An 18,255-nucleotide genomic window follows, 5' to 3' on the forward strand; every position below is an offset into this window, starting at 1 on the left:
GTGCGTAGTAACATAGCAGCAATTCAGGTCCTGGGCTAGGATCCCCGAAATTCTCACACAGGACCAGAGGGGACATGTATCATAATTTTCACTGCAGGAGATTAAGAATCAGTCTGTGTGTTTATCACTGGGAGAGATAAAAGGTACAATGTGAGCGTATGAGAGCAACATGGATGATTTGCTGATTCCTAGTGAGGAAGGTACAAAAGTGAATTCAGAAAAAAAGAATCGTATTGATCACCAATGTTATTATGTATTAGCCACGTACAATAGATGATGATGATGATGATTGATAGATAGATAGATAGATAATAGATAGATAGATAGATAGATGATAGATAGATAGAAAATGTATGTATGCTCAACTTCACTAGTTTTGCACGAAGACATGTAAACAAAAAGATGAAAAATAAACACGTATTGGTGGCTGCCTATAGGCTGAGCAGGAGAGTGGGAGGAACTATGAGGGTGAAACGATGAGTAAATGAATGAATGAATAACAGAAGAGCCATGTAAGAACTGATGATGATAATAATAATAATATGACATCAGTTGAGGAATCTAAACAAATGTAAAGCTTTTAAATATCAAGACACACACACACACACACACACACACACACCCACACGCACACACGCACATGCGCACACACACGCACGCACACACACGCACTGATTGACCTGTTCTGGTTCGATTGACTGTCTGGGTGACGAGACCCCATCAGATGTGCATTTTAGCTTTGAATGCGGTAACCGTTTGAACTACAGTTGCCGGGCTGTTGCACGGGAGACAGCTCGGTGGAGGACTGAGGGTCACACATTTTCTTTTCCGCTGCCTGCCCTGCGGCCGCTGCCATCGAATCTGAATGACCTTGACCTGAACTTGTTCAACCGACCGTGAGAACAGTGGCGAGCTCGCCGTCAGTGTTTCGTCTTCGGTCAAATCAACAGCACAATCTCCATGCACGAAGCGAGGCGCAGTTTTCAGTTCTACGGCTCATTTTCTTCTTGGGGACAAGAACGATTCATTTTCCCTCAGGGACCTGAACCCACGATCCCCAAATGAGACACCTCGGGGGGCTTCTGAAGGTTTTGGCCCGAAGTGCCGACCAGCACAGCCGGTCCACGGCAGCGAGTGGCTTAAGTCCCACTGGCCAGAGTCGCTTTTTCATTGTACCATCTTCCCCGAATGTATTTCTCATAATTCCAAACGTCTCTTTGGAACGATAGATGTGACACAAAAGGAAGCCCTCAGAGTCCAGAGGAGACCCTTGTGGGCCGTGGGTGGGTGGCCGTCACCGGGTGACCACCGTGAACTCTGGACACCGCCTGAAAAATAGCTCCCAGAATGCACTGGGGCATGAGCCAATGCAGGCAGAGACTTGGGGGGGCCGGAAGAAAGGGACCGTCCCTTCCAAAGCTGACTCAGAGCTGTGAGGTGGCCAACGCTCAGACAGGCCCCGCCACCTCACGGGCTCGAAGAACCTAAACAAAGCACCCGGAGCTCAAGGTCACTCAGCCGGGAAAGGAGGTGTCACCCCCTGGGGCGGAAATGCCGCAGAGAAGGGGCCTCGAGTCCGACGGGGCCGGACGTGCGTCAACTGTGCCCCGTGTCTAACTCGCCCTGAATCGCGCACGTGGGGCGATCGGCCCCACCAGCCCGACGCGGGTTAGGGAGCCGCCTGCCGTTCCGGCGCCTGCCCACCGCGGAGGGACAGAGCTCCAGGTTTCTCCTCAGTCAAGTTAACTGGCTAAACAAACAAACAAACAAACAAACAAGCAAATAAATAAATAAAAACCACTACGTGGTTCCACAGGGTAGCGGTCAGCACGCCTGCTTCCCACGCAGAAGGTCCTGGGTTCGCGCCCCAGTGGAGCCACGGCCCATGGTCTCCGGCCACGCCGCCCTGAACACGCCCGATCCCCTCGGATCTCGGAAGCTAAGCAGGGTCGGGCCTGGTTAGTACTTGGATGGGAGACCACCTAGGAAGACCGGGTGCTGTAGGCGTAAATAATAATAATAAGTAAAATAAAATAAATAAATAACGCCCTAATTTAACGGAAGCCACGGTCTCAGCAACGTAAAACAGAAATAGCCAGGAAAGAATTCAAAGTTATTAAATGTAAAAGAAACAGGAAAAAATGTCCCATGCCCAACGGAAAACAGGATCGATACAAAATGACCCCAAAAGGAGTCAGGCCCTGGTTTCCGCCTGCGAGGGTTTCAGAGCAGCTATTGTGGCCTTGAGAAAGGGCGTAAAGGAAAAAATATATTGATTTGTAATCAAAAAGTTGTAAAAAAATAAAACTAAGAGTAAATCTTAGCTGAGACATTGAAACCGAAAGAACCAAGTAGAATTTCTAAAACTGGCAAAGATAAGACACGCGATAAATGACCGTGCGAGGTCAACGGCAGGTTGGACGTCACAGAGGAGCCAGTGACCTTAAGGCGACAGCGGCGGCAAGTCCCGCGGAGGAACAGGCTGACCCGCGCCGGGGCCGGGGCCGGGGCCGGGGCCGGGGCCGGAGGAGAGTGGGCTGCCAGGCTCCCGCCGAGTCCGGACACAGGGTCAGCCCGATCCTGTGAAAAGCCCAGCGACGTGCACATAGGTGTAGACACGACGCCCCTAACGTACGCGGGAAGCAAATGAACGAGGCACGTTGAAACGATCCGGAAAAGACCCCCAGGGAGGGATCCGCTTTCCCAGCTTTAATCATCGTGTCGCTCCGGAAAGTGTGACCAAGAGGTACCGACTGAGGGACAGACAATTGATGGCACGGATCAGGGAAACCATGGGCACGCGGCGAGCGAGCGTGACAACGCTGCCGTTCTTACGGAACGTTCTGGAAGACGCGCATTAACACGGCAGTGACTACGAGGGGAGAAAAGCGATCGACCGGGTCCCGGAAACCGGGTGCGGAGGGCTGGTCCCCTGCAGGAGGTGACTTGCAATGTGAGAGGTGAAAATAGGGAGTAAGTGCCAGGCGAACGTCGGGGGGACACATGCCCAGGAGCTCCGGCTCGGGGGCGGGTGCCTCTGCTCGCAGGCTCCCGGGGACCCGGCCGGGGGACCGGCCGGCACGGATGCAGGCGCGTGCGCCCCACGTCACTCCCCAGCCTCCTCGAGCAGACCGCAGCCCACGCGGGGCCCAGACGCCTCTGCGCGACGGTGGACACGACGCCGCAGTGGGGCTCGGACTGGCGGAAGTGACTTACAGCTGCCGAATTTCAGGGGGCAGGCGTGGGCGTCCATGGGGAAGTCCTCCAGCTGCATGGGGCACTCCGCGGAGATGGTCAGGCTGGAAGGGAGAGACGAAGACCGTTAAGCGACGCGCGAACCCCGGGGACCCGCTGGGCGGGCAGCCGCGACATCCCACAACGCCACCCGAAGTCTCTCACTTATTATTTTCGTCGCCGTCTTCCACGGAATTGCCCAGACCGTCCCACCCAGTGGCATACGCTGAGTGTCACTTAGAAACGAGGCTTTGACAAAACCCCCTCTGCACCCTGGGCCTGTCTGCGCACACAGCGCCACCTGCAAAGCGATTTGAGACGCCATCGGGGAGAATTGACTCCGCTTCCCATCCCTTAGCCAGAGGAATAGAAAATCCTGCCTCCTGACAGGGCTGGAAATATATGTATTTTCTAAAAGACTTTCTCAGCTCGAACAGACCTAAATACGGAAGGAATGTTAGTCCCAACTGTGAGCAGAAGCTGGCTGCCGTCGCCCTGTCATAAACCTGCGAAGGAGCAGAGCTGTGTTTCGATGGCAATCTTCTGGCACAGCCTGGTTATCGCTTTTAATCCAAGTCTGGTCCTGCAAACGCTAATGCCACCGTCCCTCACCGCCGTCCCCAACGACCGAAACGGCGATGGCGGTGACGGCCGCCACGTCCGTCCTCCGTGCTTTAAGCTGCACGAACGCGTCTCATCGCAACGGCACGAGGAGGCTGTGGCTCTCACAGGGGAGAGGGTCACCGCCACGAAGGGCCCGGGACGAGGACGAGAGCCCGTTATCAAGTCGTGGCCGTGACTAGAGCCGGTGGCCTTGCCCCTCTCGCCCGGGGCATGGACACGATTCTGTATTTGGACAGGGAATTCGCGGTGACGTCAGCAGCGTTTGTCCCTTCCTGTCCCGTGGAGTGCGGATCTTGTCTACGTGCTTGGATTTCTTTTCGTCCAGATTTTTCTACCCGTCGACACGTCTTCTTTTTGTCTGTGGCATGTAAGACTCCGCCTTCTGGATGCCCTGCATTAGAGCAGGGGCGTTTCCCACGTTCCGGTCTCTGCGGGACCAGGACTCCAGAGGTGGAACATTCGGTTCAGCGTGCAGGTGCGTGCGCCTTACAGGTGAGCACCTAGGCGCACGCGTGTGCGCATCCAAGCGATTAGCTATGGGCTTTTAAATTATTCCACATGATACATAGTTTTCGGTATACCTTTGCAGGCATAAACGATATACAAAAACTATCATCGCAGACTACAAAATGGGTAAGGAACGGGAATATTTCCTTTTTAGAACTGAGGGAATGAGCCTGCGAGGCGGGCATTCACTCGACGCGCGGGAAAGCAGTATTACTTTGTCTGGCCGTCAGCAAACTGGAGGGATGCTCTGGGGAGCCGATAACGGGACCGAGGGCTTAAGTGGACAAGTCTGTCCCAGAGGAAACACCGCTGTGAGCTCGGCCAAGCCTAGGGTTCCCCAGGAAGCGGTTTCCGGGGGGAGCGAGGAAGCATACAGGGCAGTGAGGCCGGGGACAGCGCACGGACGTGCACACAAGCCGTGGCCACGCGGACGTGCAGGGCTCGGGGAGGATGCTCCGACGGGGACAGGGTCTCTGCTGGCAGAGGGTGGAGGTCGGTGTTTGGGGGACCCTGGCTCGGTCAGTGGGAGCAGTGAGGGGGGCAGCGGGGCTTCGGGTGGCCCTGGCTCCTCCTTTCCTTCCCTGCGTGGCCACCGGCGTGTGTCCACACAGGGACCGGAAGCCGCCCTTCCCGACCTGGTGGTCTCAGCTCTTACGGAGCAGAGCGCGTGGCGTCTGCTTTATTCCGGCCATCTGGCCTGAGGGCGGCTCCCTCTGGAACCACCGCCCTGGCCGGGGACGCCCCGCGAGGCGTCCACTGTCAGCAGGTGGCCAGGGAGTGTGCAGAGCGGGGGACCGGAGTTAGCTGGATCTAAAGGCTCATTTAAAGAAAAAGTGATCGCGGTAAAAACATAAAAAATACAGCGATTCTACAATTACCATCTCCATAAATGCTACGATCAGAGCTTCGCACGTTGTCCCCGTTTTAACAGACCCCGTAGAATTAGGATTTGAAACACTGAAAACACCCACCTGTAACACTGTCTCTTCTCTAAGGATGGAACCGTGATCTACACAAACCCCAGGAGGAGAGCGACGTTTACATTTCCGGTCGCTTTAAAAACGTTTCCAAAATGGCCCATGCGTTTAGAATACTCAAAAAATATCTCTAGATGAGGGGCCGTCCATTCGCAGGGTGCCCGAGGGACAACCAGCCCCTTCCCACAGGACCGAGACCAAAGCGCTCCACGGAACATGGACTGTGACAGCGCATGACAGCCGCCGGCCACCGACCCGAAACCTCACTTTCCAGATGGAAACGAAGCCCCCGAGGTTAAGGCACGCGCCTGCCTCGGTCACGACAGTTTTTTCGTCCCGTGAGCCTTTGTGACGATTACGGCGTAAGAGGAACACGTATGTGCAGAAACAAAGATTTTATACACTGTCGATGCTAAATTGGTATCAACTCGAACTAGACTGTCGTAAATTTAGATGTTCGTTTCAGTCCCCAGAGGAACCATTAAGAAAATGACTGAAAAACATGCAGAAGGAATAAGATGGGCATTGAAATGGAACTAGAAACAAGTCAGACGCAGAGGAGGCAAAGACGGAAAGACTGAGGGACACGAGACACACAGAAGGCGAGTGGAGCCACCTCCTCGGAGACGCTGTCCCCACACGGTCACGTCCCGAGCTGCCCGGTCAGCGCGGCCACACAGAGACTCGCAAGGATGTAGGGCGGCCCATAACTTCCCAGGTTCTTTTTAAATACTCACAAAAAAAGAAAGCAAATAGCAAAAAGGCCACGTCCTTCCTCGTCAATTATTTCGTCAACTACAAATGGAAAAAAACGCTTCACTTACGAGGCAGAATCGACAAAGAGACACGAACTGACTATACACTGCCTGCGAGGGCCTCGTTTTAGTTTCGGAAAAAGAAACGGGTTGACATTTGAAGGGTGAGAAAAGTCACTCCATCCAAACAGAAAAGTGACAAAAGGCTCCGCCTATTAAGAATATATGGAAATGATACGTGAACCTCAGAGCGGAACCTCGAAAACATACGGGGTCAAAAACCGACGGAACTCAGAGCAAACCAGACAGTGCTCCGGCTCTAGGCGGAGACATTCATGTCTCACTTTCAATAACGGTTAATAAAACTAGACCAAATCGTGACAAGAAAACCGGACGTTTAAACCGCACTGAGCCCCTCTATGGGCGCGTGGAAGGCTGTCCGGGGCAGATTCTCTGCTCAGTCACAAAACAAGACTCAGTCAACTTAAAAACACCGAGATCTGCCAAAGCATCTCCTTTGACGGCGACGGAATGAAACCGGAAATCGGTGACGGAAGGAACGTGGAAGATTTCGCACCGTGTGCAGATCAAACAATATACTTTTAAATTACAAATAATAAATCACAACAGAGATTAAAAAAAAAACAAACAAGTCTCAGTTCGGTCGTCTACGAAATGTGGCAAAATACACGTCCAGCCTCCTTGTGGGACAGCACCTGCCACCTCCGGGGGTACACGTGACAGGTGTCAGCATCCTTCCTAACGAGAGGGTATGACACGTTCCTGGTGGGCAGGGCCGTGGGGGGGCCCGGGGTGAGGCTGCGAGGCGGCGTGTTGTCACGGGGGTGCGCACAGAGCACCCCTGAGGCCGAGGCGCCACCCACGCGGTGTGGGCCCAGGAGCTGTGCCTGCGTCATCTCACCGGGGCTCTGCTGACTCGAGGAGCAGGCCACGGGGACCGTCGGATGTGGCAGAGGGGGCCCGAGACGCTGAGAGATGACGCCTCGGGCAGAGGGGACGCACACCGGCCTGTGTCACGACAAGGTTGGTGTCCCGGGCACATTGCTTGTCCCGCCTTCAGGAGGACAAGGGTTCAGAAGAATCGCGGTGACAGGTGACCCGGGGAAGCCTCTCCTGGCCCCTCCCCCAGCCCGAACAACGTCTCATGATTCTCTGCCACGTCCCTTTCCTCCTCCGCATCTGACGCCAGCGGGAAACGGCATCTTCTACGTTTATACTTAACAGCGTTTATCGACCTTACTAATATCGCCAGAGGCATTGTGGGAAAAAAATTCGATTCGATTGGGAAAAAAGTAAGTTCGATAATAACAATGAGATTAGCAGCGTCGATTATTTTATTTTTGGATGTCTAGTCCCACGTTTATAGTCTATCGCATCGCTCGTACTTTTAGAATTTGTTTTTTTTAAATCACCATTATTAAGAGATTGTAGGGGAGAGACATCATCACAGGGTAGGAGACCCCAGCCTCTGTCCCCGACGAAGAGCGATACTGAGACAGCTCCAGGGTCCGCTTAAGAAACTTCAGCCACGCAGCAGAAGGAAAGCCTGCGCATCACGCGCAGGGACGGAAGGGGGACACCTGCGCGTCCCCCGCCCGTGGTGGCACCGCTCGGAGCCGGGAGGGAGCGCCCGCTGGAAACAGCTCCCCTCCCCAGGAAAGTAAGAGCTTCGGTCACAGCCACCCCGAGTCACACAGCGACGGCCGGGAGCACGGAAGGGACGCAGGGACCCGCAGCCACGCGCCACGAGCGACAGGGGTCCACGGTGACCTGCTGTGTGGACAAAACCAGCAGCTACTGCCGCCGAAGGAACCGGAGGCCAGCGCGCCCTCCACGGAAATCCCGCAGACGCGTCCGGCTTCGGGCCCACGAGTATTTCACTGACACCAGTTTCCCGAGTCCCTCTCTGTCCCCGTGCCCCGCCAGGGCCCAGAGCCCACAGCAGCAGCCGGCCCAGGCCTCTGTGCGGCACAGGTGCAAGCCTCGGACCCGCGGCTGCAGCTGTGCCCCAGCCCGGCCCCACCGTCGTCTCCACTGCCGGCACCGTGTCATGATCCACCGGCGCGCAGACATCCAGGGTCCCTGCAGCTGCCGGCGAGGCCGCAGTCGGCCCCTGCCCTGGCCGCTCGTCCTGGCCTCAACTGCTTCGTGTGCGCCCCGCACAGGCACCTGCACACCGCCGGCTCCGGCCGCCACCACAGGAATGATTCCTTCCCTATCGTAATTACTCGATGTAAATGTAAATGGGTTGAGCATCCACTCCAGAGACGCAGTGAGTGATGGACAGAAAAACAAGACCCGGTTGTGTGCGGCCCGTACGGGACGTGTGCTAACTTTAAGGACAAAGGGTCAGAAAGAAAAGACAGAAAAACACATTCCAAGCAAATGGAGACCAAGAGATGAGGGCGGCTAGACCCATATCAGACGAAACGGGACTTTAAACCAGGAGACAAAGGTCATTACCACATAATAATAAAAGAATCAATTTATCGAAAAGCTATAACAATCCTAAATATTTATGCATCCAATATCAGATCACTTAAATATATCAAGGAAATACTAGCAGATCTAAGGGAGACCTAGATAATACAGTAAGAACGGGGGACTTCTATGCCCCACTTTCAACAACGTATAGATCATCCAGACAGAAAACGAATAAGAGAAGCTTGGACTATAACCGCACAAATAGCCCTAACGGATGTACACAAAACATCCCACCCTAGCGTAGTGGAATGCACTTTTTTCTCAAGTGCACACGTACATTCTCCAGAATAGATCATACAAGACGCGAAAGTCTTAGCAAACTTAAGATTGAAATCATGGCGTCTTTTCTGACCACCACGGCATGAAGCTATCGATCGATAAAAAAAGAGAGAGCTGGAAAATTCACAAATGTGTAGAAATGACACAACACACTCTTGAACGACAAATGGGTCACGGAAATAATCAAAAGGGAAATCGAAAATGTATTGAAACAAGCAAAAATGCAAGTAGGACATTTGAAAAAAGTTTGAGACGCTGCGAGAGCAGCCGTAAGAGGAAGGTTTATAGATCGACACCCAGAGTAAAGAAAGAAGAATCTCGAAGAAGCACCCTAATGTTACAGTTCGGGGAATTATAAAAAGAGGAACGAACTAAACCCACCATTAGCAGAAGAGCAGAAAAGGACATTTAAAAAGAGAGACCAGGAAAACAATAGATGAGATTAATGAAACTAAGCTGTTTTTTGGAAAAGATTTAAAAAATGGCAAACATTTCGCTAGAGTAAAGAGAGAGAGAGAGAGAGAGAGAGAGAAGAGAGAGAGAGAGAGAGAGAGAGAGAGAGAATCCTCAAATAAGTAAAATCAGAAATGAAAGAGGAGACTTTATGACAAAAGATACTGGATCATTAGAGACGACTACCATCTGCCAACAAATTGGATGACCTAGAAGAAATGCACAGATTCCATGAAACACACAAGCTACGAAGACTGGATCAGGAAGAAACAGAAAATCTGAACAGACGAAGAATGAGTAAGGAGATGGAACTGGTAATCGAAAACCTCCCAATTCAAAAAACAAACTCACAGACACAGACAACAGATGGTGGTTACAGGGGGGAAGGGAGCGGGTGGGTAATGAACAGGATAAAGAGGGTCAAATATAGGGTGACAGATGGGACTAGACTTGGGGCAGCGAGCACATGATCGAGGATCCAGATGTCGCACTATAATTTCGTACACCTGAAATTTATATAATGTCATTAGCCATGTGACCCTAATAAATTTAGTAGTAACAATAAAACTCCCAACAGAGAAAAGTCTAGGTTTCACCAGTAAAATGTACCACGCATTAAAAGAAGTAACACTAATTCTGAAACTCTTGCAAAAAACTGAAGAGACAGAACTCTCGAACCCATTATATGAGGCCAGCAACAGATAAGAATACTCTAAGAAAATAAACTACAGACCAATATCCCTGTTAAATTTAGATATGAGAGTTTATAACAATATTAGAAAACCAAATTCAACAGCATATTAAAAGAATCGTGCACCGCGATCAAGTGGGATTTAGTCCAGGATGACAGTATAATTCATCATCACAAATCAATAAATATGATACACTACATAAGTAGAATAAAAGGTAAAAATCACATGGTCATATAGATGCAGAAAATGCATTCATTCTTTCATGATAAAAATAACACCCTTTCGTGAAAAAAAAAATCCTTTTAAGATAAAAACACTTAAATTGGATATAAAAGGAACATATTTCAACATAATAATGACGATATATGAAAATACCAGCGCTAACATCATAATCAATAGTGAGAGGTTGAAGGCTTTTGCTGTAAGGTGAGGAATAAGATAAGTACTGGATGTCATAGCCAGAGCAATCAGGCAAGGGAGAAAAGGCATCCACATCAGGCAGAAAGAAATAAAATCGTCTTTCTTTTCAGATGATATGATCTTATATATAGAATATCCTAAAGACGCCACCAGCACCTGTTAGAACTAATCAGCAAATTCAGTAAAGCTGCAGGATACAAAGCATACGGAAATCAGTTGCATTTTTATGCACTAAAACCAAAATATCCGAAAAAGAAAGAAAACGATATCATTTACAATAGCACCAAAACCAAAACAATCCTATACTTTGTTTGGAACCACAAAAGACCCCGAAAGAGCCAAAGAAATCACGATAAAAAAAGAACAAAGCTGGAGGCATCGCATTTCCAGATAGCAAATACACCACGACGCTACAGTAATCAAAGCAGCATGGTACTGACTCAATACAGTCAATTAATATTTGACAGAGGAACCAAGAATACTGATTAGGAAAAAGACAGTCTCTCCAATAAACAATGTTGGGAAAACTGTAAAATCGCATGATAAGAATGAAATTGGCTCTCTATCTTGTACTGCTCGCAAAAATTAACTCAAAATAGATCAAAGACTCAAACATAGGCCTGACCATTAAACTCTAGAAAAAACAAAGGGGAAAAGCTCCTTGACTTTGATCTTGGCAACATTTTTATTTAGATTTGCAATAAGAGAAAAATTAATAAATGGGACTACATCAAAGTAAAGTGCTTGTGCACATCAAAAGAAACAATTATTAAAACTAAAAGGTAAGCAGCGGAATGAGAGAAAAATATTTGCAAATCATATATCCGATAAGGGGTTATTTTCCAAAACCTATAAAGAACTCATGCAACTCAGGAGCAAAAAAGAAATGATCCAATTTAAAAAACGGGCAGAGAAACTGAAAAGACATTTTTCCAAAGAAGATAAAATGGTCAACAGGTACCTGACAAGGTGCTCAATGTCACTAATCATCAGGGAAATGCAAATCGAAAGCACAGTGGGATGTCATCCCACACCTGTCAGAACGGCCGTCATCAGTAATCAGCAGACAAGTGTCGGTGAGGATGTGGACAAAAGGGAGCCTCGTATGCTGTGGAAAGCAGTGTGGAGGGCACCTCGAAAAATTACAAATAGAGCTAACGACCCGGCAATTCCACGTTTGGGTCGTTATCCGACAAAACCAAAGTCAATATCTCAAAGAGCTGTCTGCACTCACCATGTTCAGTGCGCCGTTATTCACAACATACAAAAACACACTAAGTGGCCACCAGTGGGTGGATGGATAGGGAAGACATGGTACATACATACGCCAGACTGTTACTCAGCCACAAGAAAGAGAGCTTCCCATTTGTGACAGGATGGATGAGACTGGAAGGCATTATGCTACATAACATAAGTCAAACAGAGAAAGACAAATGCCATGTGATAGCACTTACATGTGGAATCTTAAAAAGCTGAACTGATACACATAAAGAGTAGAAGATGGCGGAGCTGGTGACCATGGTGCCGCCTCCCCCCACGACCACCTCAGCACCATAGCTAAACCACAGAACCGTCACTGAGAACCACCCGAGATCTATGGAACAGAATCCTACAACTGGGGACACGCGGAAGAGGCCACCTCGAGACTGGCAGGAGGGCGGAGACACAGAACGAGCTGCTCTCACACCCACGTGAGGTGGCTGAGCATCAGGAGGGAAGTCTGCAGAGGTCCCCCCGGAGGAGCGAGGGGTCCCGGCCCCACACCAGGCTCCTAGCCCAGGGTGCCAGTGTCGGGGACAGGCGTTCCCACAACCTCTGCCGTGAAAATCAGCAGGGATGGTGGCCGAGTGATACAGACGGCAGCCGGAGTGCTGGGCGCCCTCTGCGAGGGCCCACGTGGACTCAGCGCTGACGGACGCTCTCGCTCCGATTCCAGCGCTGGGGACGCAGCTCAACAGGCGTCAGGGACACTCGAGGAGGGACCGAGATGTCTGCTTCAGGGCGAGGGCTGGAGGGGCGGCTTCTCCAGGACAGAAGTGCTGGCAGAGGCCACTGTCCCTCCGTTGGGCCCTCCTCCCACTCAGCCTGCATGGCGGCCGGCACCATATTGAGTGTCCCGCACCAAATTGAGTGTCCCTCAGCCTGGCCGATGCGCTCGCCCCGCCCACATGACTCCGAGGCCCCGCCCCTCCCATGTGTGGGCCCCCAAGCCGCCTCCAGTGGCTTTTCCATGGAAATGGTGTGTCTTGGCTCATGCTGCGGACTTTCCTAAAATCTCCGAAAGGCCCACAAACCCCAAACAAGCAGCATCTGGCCTCCGCGGGCCCCGCACCTCTTGCTGAGCAGCCCCCAGCCCGGCACTAGCGGCAGAGGCCTCGGTTCGCGGCTCAGCCTCTCCCAGGTGCCTCCAAGCCCAGCACAAGTGGCAACCATGTGCAGATCACTCTGTAGCTCAGACTAGGTGGCCCTAGGCAGGGCACAGGCAGCAGCTGACCTTGGCCCTACAAAGCCTCCAGAACCACATAGCTGGCAGCCAGCTTCAGACCGCACCAGAGCCCCACCCAACCACCTCCACAAACGACACCCCCAAAAGGCAGACTGGGCAGGCACCAGAGCGCAGCTATAGCAAATCTGCTCCGCAGGATCCGCCCTGCACAGCAGCTCACGGTCACGGCCAGTCCTCACGACCATCGGCTCGAGGGTCAGTCCCTCCCACTGACGTGCCAACAGCAACCAAGACTCAACTACAACAGGAGGGCACGCGCAGCCCACCCAGGGGACACACCTGGAAGCGGTACATATATACACTGGAATATTACTCAGCCATAAAAAAGAATGAAATCTTGCCATCTGCACCAACGTGGATGGACCTAGAAGGTATTACGCTGAGTGAAATAAGTCAGACAAAGACAAGTACCACATGATCTCACTTATAGGTGTAATCTAAGAAACGAAATCAATGAAAAATAAAACAGAAAAAAACTAATAGCCACAGAGAACATTTCGATGGTTGCCAGGTGGGAGGGGCGTCGGAAGGGTGAGTGAACAAGAGATAGAGAAGTGAGAACCAATAGTTATGAAACTGTCCCCAGGACGTGAGGCGCAGCCCAGGGAAAGCGGCCACTGGCACCGCGATTCCTGTGTGGTGTCCGATGGGTGCCAGATTTATCAGCGTGATCGCTTCACAAGTCATACGTCTCATCGCTATGTCACCTGAAACTAATGTATTATATGTCGACTCTAATTGAAAAATAAAAATTATTAAAAAGGAAACAGAGCACCAGGGACGGGGGTGGGGCGTAGAGGAAATGGGGAGAAATTACTCAGACGAATGAGGTCCGGGGCTCTAAGTACGGCACAGCGGTTATGGTTAATAATACTATACGATGTACTTGAAAGCATCTAAGACCTTCCAGACGTTCAATCTGAAACGGTCTCACCACGAGAAGGAAGTGGTAATTACGACGCGACGGAGGTATGAGCTGATGCCACAGTATAGTCATTTTGCAAAATACCAAACTATTTTAAGATTTTGTTGACGTCAGAGGACTCCTGTGTCCGTCACCCCTTCTTCACATGTCACAGCAGGAAGCAGCTGGCTACTGCTGGGCCCTGTGCCACGTGGACAGCCATGACCAGTGGAAATACGACCCTAGGACATGTGTCTGCTTCTCTCGGGCTGGGCCGGAATTCCAGCCGAACTGTCTGTGATGACACACCGTCCTATATCTGTGCCCGACGCTGCGGCCACTCCCCACCGATTAGAAAAATGGAACGGGCGTAGACAGGCGTGCGTGGCGTTCGGCTGTGTGGACGTGTGACTCCACGTTCATCCTCACCTGCTTCGGTGGCCCCGGGCATCGACGGGGATGACGGTGGTGCTCACGCCTTGGTGTGGCCAGGGTTGGGCGAGTTTCTGTATTTCTAAAGCACCTGGCCCAGAAAAAAGGCTGTGGCGATTTTGAAAACAATGGGCAGATCAGCACAGAAACCTGAGTTTTAAGAACGTTCGTGAAGTCCCTCCAGCTGGGGCCTGAGGAAGGAGGTGGCCTGGAGCCAGAAAAGGCTGTCTCCTTCGTCCCACGAGTGTTCATTCCACCACAGAGGGGCAGTTAGGTCCTCCAGGCCACCCGCCCAGGAGCCTGGCGTGGCGGTGACACCGTCTGAGCAAGGCTCACAGTCCATCTCCGCAGATCCGCAGATGCGCATTTCACCCAGGAGATCAATCGAATGCACGGCGGTGAGCGCCGAAGCCGGGATCACTCACTCGGGGGCGCTGCGGAGCAAAGGGGACCCGGCGCTGAGCCCGGTGACAGCAGGGGACAGGGAGCAGGAGCCTTCAGGAAGACGTCTTGGAGAGTGTGGGTTTCCAGTGAGTGCGGGGTTTCCAGTGAGGGCCGTGGGTGTGCGGGGAAGGAGGGGGAGGCAGGGACGGGGCCACCTGCCACCTGTGAGCCGGTTCCACGTCCCACATCAGAACTAAGGCCGTTCGTTCGAGCCAGGGACATGTGCTCTTGGGAGACTCACGGTCCAGGGGGGAGGAAGAAACCCAATGTCATCAGCACGTTTTCAGCCGACAGATCCACTGCTGATCGCGGGTCACGCAGCAGAACAGGCTGAGGCGTCACTTCCGTTCTCGTGCATCAGGTGTCGGGGAGGGAGGACCAGACACCGTCCCCAGCCCCGCGGCAGTGGGGGTGGGATGGCCACAGAGCTTTCCAGGAGGACGACCCTGCCGAAGCCTCCTCTCCGGGCCAACTCCTGGAATTTACCCTAAGGACGTATTTACGTGCTCCCATGACAACCTTGTCTGTCACGGAGGAAAAGGGATGGCTGTGACATCCCTTCCGTGAGAGGCTCCGTAATGACAGCACAGCCACCCGGTGGAACACGAGGGGTCGTCGAGTTCAGCGAGGTCGGATGGCGGGGAAAAGGGTTTTCCGTGTGGTTTGAATGATAAAGCTCCTTACGAAGCAGCCGTCGGAGGATGAGACTGCCCCCCACACGCGTGTGCAGCGCGCCCGTGTGCCCACCCGCGAACGCACGTAAGGGTGCACGCCGAATCACTGACGTGATTCTCACGGATCTGCCGCTACCATCACCGCAATTTCGTGCCTGGTGATTTTCCTGTTTCACAAATGTTTTAAATCATGTTTTGAGTCCTGTCACTCAAATGACTGGTATGTGAAAAAATGATTAGGTTTAGCCAATTATATCTGTTGGTGTCGTTTTTTAACCAGATCCTGGTGTGACAAATACTTAGAGATAATTATAGATACAGATACAGACAGATATGATGTTGATATGCAGATAGAGACATGACATACGTGTAGATATAGATGCAGATACAGGTGTGACACAGATATGATGTAAACATAGATGCAGATAAAGACTTGATACAGATACCGACAAAGATGCGATGTAGAAACACACGTAGCAGCTTCTGCACGGGAACACGCTTACGCACACCGGGCCCTAGAAAGACCCCCTCGCTACGTATGTGTGATGTGTCTCAAGCAGATCGCCCGCCGACCGCACATGTGTAACGCACACAACCACACACGGCTCACTTGCCCAGTGCTCTCGGCTCAGGCCCAACTCGGGGTCACCACGCGGGTGCCACGCACAATGAGCCTGCGCTGCCCCCCTGTGGCCAGCCAAGGGAAAGACGCCTGTGCCAGCAGCTGCCGAGGGAGTGGAGTCCCCAGGCCTGCAGCTGGAGGGCTGAGAGGGAATCACGCACACTCACGCACACACACGCACATGCACACACGCACATGCACACGCGCACGCGCACATGCATACACACACGGACACACACACGCACGCATGCACATGCACACACACACACGCACACACGCACATGCGCACGCGCACATGCATACACACACACGGACACGCACACGCACGCATGCACATGCACACACACACACACACTCGTGCACATGCCAGCAAAGCGGACTCTGAGACGTGTGAGTGAAACGACCGAGGACTCATCACCGCCGCACGCGGAGTGTGGGCCTGACACGCGTCGGCCGAACGCTGTTCGCGTCCCCTCCCCGCAAAACAGAACTGTGTCCCAACGAGGCGCGGCCGTCCCTCTTTCTGCTTTTGCTGAGAAGCTGGTCGTTTCACTGAGATCCTATAAAGAAGGGACCTGAAACTGTGCACCGCCTCCGAGCGAGCGCCCAGGGCCTCAGCCACACGCCTGGCGAGCAGAGGTCCCCACGGCCTTGTTCCAGAGATTTCTCTGGAGCCACCTGTGTAAAGAGTCCCATCGCTGTCCTTCTGAGCTGGGCCTTCGCATGCTGCCTTCGATGGCTTCGGGAGCGGAGTGGAATGTCACATAAATAGATCCTATCCGTGTATAACCATCTCTACAGAGCTGCTTTTCAAAAGCGGGTGACGGTACTTTCTCAGATGTTTCTAGACGCTTGTCCCAGGTTAAAGCTGCATCACCTGATCCCTAGTTTGTGCTACGCTTTCGTGTTTCATCTTTTTAATTATGTTCCGAGTCTGATAAATTGAAAAATGGTTCAATGTGAAAATGCACAGAGTTTGTATGTTTCTTCCACTGCTCAGTGTCATCAGTAAAATCGTAATAGAAACCTCTGTGCACAAAGCTGATCCCACATTCCTAAGTATCTCCCTAGGGGGGCATTCCGGGGGAATTTGGGGGTTCTGGCATATCCCTGGCTTTACGAGTCCGGTGGGGTGGCGCCAGGCGCTGAGCGGAGCCACAGGGCCGCCCATGGGGGGTGAGGGCACCAGCTGCCCCCAGCGGCGTCCCCGGCAGCAATGCCGGCATCTCGCCGTCCAGGATGAACCAGCAGGTGCACAAGCTGTGAAGCTCCAGCCGTCGCTCTAGCGACACCGTGACTTCCGGGTGGAGCTTCCCACTTTGCAGATGTTGTGACAACAGGAGAAGGGAACCGCCACGCCCCGCACCCATGGGGACACCTGCCGCTGGCCCTCGTCCCGCTGGGCGGGACACCGAACGGGCAGGATGTCTAAACAGGCGCTGTGTGTGTGACCACACACGGCCCACTTGCCCAGTGCTCTCGGCTCAGGCCTAACTGGGGGTCACCAGGCGGGCACCACACACAATGAGCCTGCGCTGCCCCCCTGTGGCCAGCCGAGGAAAGGACGCCTGTGCCAGCAGCTGGGAACGGAGCTGAGTCCCCAGATCTGCAGATGGAGGGCTGAGACGGAATCACACACACACGCACACGCACATGCACACGCACACACACGCAGACACGCACACACGCGCACACACACATGCATGCACACATGAGTGCACACACAGAGACATGCACGCACCCATGCATGCACACGCACACACCCACACACCCATGCACACGCACACACATGCACACACACAGACACGCACACGCACATGCATGCACACACATGCGTGCGCACACACAGACATACACGCACACACGTGCACGTACACATGAGCGCACACATGCACAGACATGCACACACACATGCATGCACACATACACACACATGCATGCACACACACGCACAGATGCGCCCACGTGTACGCATGCACATGCACACACACACATACTCACACGCACACACACACGCGCACCAGCATGGCTGGCTCAGAGAGACGAGAGTGAAATGACCGAGGACTCGTCACCGCCGCACGCGGAGTGTGGGCCTCACACGCGTCGGCCGAACGCTGCTCGCGTCCCCTCCCCGCAAACGACAGCGTGCTTCCCACTTACGACGAACGTCTACACGGGCGTAAAGAACCGTGCAAGCACGCCTTCCCCGAAGAGCAAACTGCGCGGG

At 52.6% G+C, this 18,255-nt stretch overlaps 1 protein-coding gene and 1 non-coding gene across 2 annotated transcripts in view; one reads left to right on the plus strand and one right to left on the minus strand.

Annotated features, from left to right (window-relative positions):
* Window positions 1–18,255, minus strand: part of GABRA5 (gamma-aminobutyric acid type A receptor alpha5 subunit) — a 45,488-nt gene that overhangs the window by 13,525 nt on the left and 13,708 nt on the right. The window contains exon 5 of the mRNA XM_006907078.1: window positions 3,217–3,299. Within this exon, the coding sequence (XP_006907140.1) occupies window positions 3,217–3,299 (83 nt within the window). The remainder of the gene's footprint in view (window positions 1–3,216; window positions 3,300–18,255) is intronic.
* Window positions 1,889–2,007, plus strand: LOC112475812. Its single transcript, XR_003044888.1, has one exon. It is a non-coding gene; the product is annotated as a 5S ribosomal RNA (ribosomal RNA).

Source organism: Pteropus alecto, unplaced genomic scaffold (genome assembly GCF_000325575.1).
Source record: "Pteropus alecto unplaced genomic scaffold, ASM32557v1 scaffold102, whole genome shotgun sequence".
Classification (NCBI taxonomy): Eukaryota; Metazoa; Chordata; class Mammalia; order Chiroptera; family Pteropodidae; genus Pteropus; species Pteropus alecto.